At 55.8% G+C, this 2,118-nt stretch overlaps 1 protein-coding gene across 1 annotated transcript in view; it reads right to left on the bottom strand.

Annotated features, from left to right (window-relative positions):
• Positions 1–1,771, bottom strand: part of CXCL13 (C-X-C motif chemokine ligand 13) — a 2,514-nt gene extending 743 nt beyond the window's left edge. Inside the window, exons 1-3 of the mRNA XM_009641516.2 lie at positions 1,681–1,771; positions 1,177–1,306; positions 414–497 (exon numbers count right to left, since the gene is read on the bottom strand). Coding sequence (XP_009639811.2) covers positions 414–497; positions 1,177–1,306; positions 1,681–1,771 — 305 coding nt within the window. The remainder of the gene's footprint in view (positions 1–413; positions 498–1,176; positions 1,307–1,680) is intronic.
• Positions 1,772–2,118: the final 347 nt, after the last annotated feature.

Below are 2,118 nucleotides of genomic sequence, written 5' to 3'. Positions count from 1 at the left end.
GCCGCCCCTCTGCTGTGCCAGAAACCTGGGCAGGACGAAGGCAGGGGGCTTTCCCAGCCGAGCATCGATGCGCTATTGCACACGCAATGAGCAAACCCTGCTCCTGCTGTTCCCCCTTCCCACCGCCCCCTCAATATGTTTGGGGTTTTTTTTTCCCAAAAATGTTTTCAGAGGCATGGCATCATGCACAAGCCAGGGAGAGCACAACCCACAGGTAGCAGCATCGGCACGCTGAAGGACTGAGCACCGCTTTGCACAGCAAGGTCTCACCCCTCGTTGCCTTGGGGGTCCCTTGGCCACCAGCAGCCCCCCCAGGAGCTCCTGGTCCTGCGAGCGCTCCCCAGGACCCCAGACGTGATGGGATGTGGCCCCGGGCCACCTGAACCAAAGGGTTTTTCATCAAAGCAACTTACGTGCTAGCAATACGCTTCAGCAGTTTCTTTACCCAAGGGGCATCAGGATTCACGCACACCTTCCCAGAGGGTTTTAATGTAATTCTGAAATGCAAGGAGAGTTTAGGACCGTTACCCTCCCCTCCAAAGGCAGGGATTAGAGCAGCCAGAGCCGATCTGCCAGGCTCAGCTTTCGTTTACGGTGCCAGCAGATTGCAGAAAGCTGCTTGCGACAGAGGGAAGCCACAGGACGGTCAGGAAAAGGCAAGATGCAACACGTTCCCGTGCAGAGCGGAGGCCGTGCTTGAAGCCCAGAGGGGGCTGCTTAAAGACAATTTTCTCTGTAGATTTACACAGGCATCAACGCTGAGCAGTCACAGAAGCCTTACACTTCTGCTTAACACACCGCGTTAGTTGGGGCAGGAGTAACGAGATAGGGCTGGACCCAAGATGCGTTGCCTATCGGTAGCGGAAAAACTGGTTACGGCTCCTCCTGCCTGGGTGTCCGAGGATGTGCTTCCTCCAAACTGCGAACACCCCCCACCAGCACGCCCCCCGCTAAGCGCCAGGATGAGGAAATCACGCTTTCCCCTGCTGGAAAAGCTCATTTAGGTCCTGGCAGGGTGGCTTGGCTCGGCCCCAAAGCTTGCTGGCATTTTTGAAAGGCTTTGGTTTTCAGAAAGGGAGGGGAGAAGTGGGGCAGCGGCAGAGGTGCAGCGCTGGCCCCATGGGAGCCGGAGGAGAAAGCAGCTTTCTGCCCCACAAGCCCCCCCGTGGCACTTACATGATCTCCATACGTCTGCAGGTGCTTCCCACAGGTCTGATCTCAATGCTTTCGTATCTCTTCGGACTGATGTAGTCCGAAGCTGTTTTTACGCACCTACAGTTCAGGTTTCCGTTCACCTCCAGGATGGCTGAGGAAGAGAGAAGGTAACAACTTGCAGACAGCGTTATTTACGGATGCAGCAGCTCCAAGTCTCTTAGAGAGCCACCGAAACTGTCCCTGCCCGTGCTTCCACTGACAACGCTTTAGGGACCGTGGGAAGAAATGTTCATCTGTGCCTCCACCTCGGTACCCTGCCCTCGCACAGCTCCTGACAGCTGAAGCGGGTCCTAGCAAAGGAGGGCAGGCACGCTCTTTCCTTGGCTACGAGAAAAACCCCGGGCTAAACAGCCAGGAGGAATCCCCGTCTCCTCCTGGTCCCTTTCGGTGCAGGATGCAGGCGATGCCCACCCATGGCGAGGACCAGGGCAGGCTGGGAGCTCTGCAAAGACACCAGAAGCTCACCTGCATGGGACATCATTGTCATCATCATCAGCAGCAGCAGCAGCCAGGGGAGCATGGGGGCTCCCGTCCCCACCCCAGCCAGCACTCGCATCCTCGCAGCAGACCCAGCCCCAGAGACGGTCTGAGACAACCGGGCGAAGAAACGCCCCTATTTATTGGGGAGGGTCACGCTCCGACGCAAGCAACAAGATTCAAACTGGAGCAGTCACATCTGACCGGCGGACCACAGAGAGAGGTGACGTAATTGCTCGGATGCTTGTCGCAGCAGGGTCAGAAGCTGAATTTACAAGGTTATTTTTTTTTATATATATATATTTTTTTTCATTAGGACAAAGGGCATATTTGGATTCCCCACGTCATCTTCCCCATGCCCCGTTTCTGAATAGCTGGGTCTGCACAAAGAGCATCTTCTACTCCCTTTAGCATTTACCCCTCAAC

Source organism: Egretta garzetta, unplaced genomic scaffold (genome assembly GCF_000687185.1).
Source record: "Egretta garzetta isolate BGI_Z169 unplaced genomic scaffold, ASM68718v1 scaffold77, whole genome shotgun sequence".
Lineage (NCBI taxonomy): Eukaryota > Metazoa > Chordata > Aves > Pelecaniformes > Ardeidae > Egretta > Egretta garzetta.
Note: the sequence above shows the minus strand (reverse complement) of the source record. Positions and strands in the feature narration are given on the sequence as shown.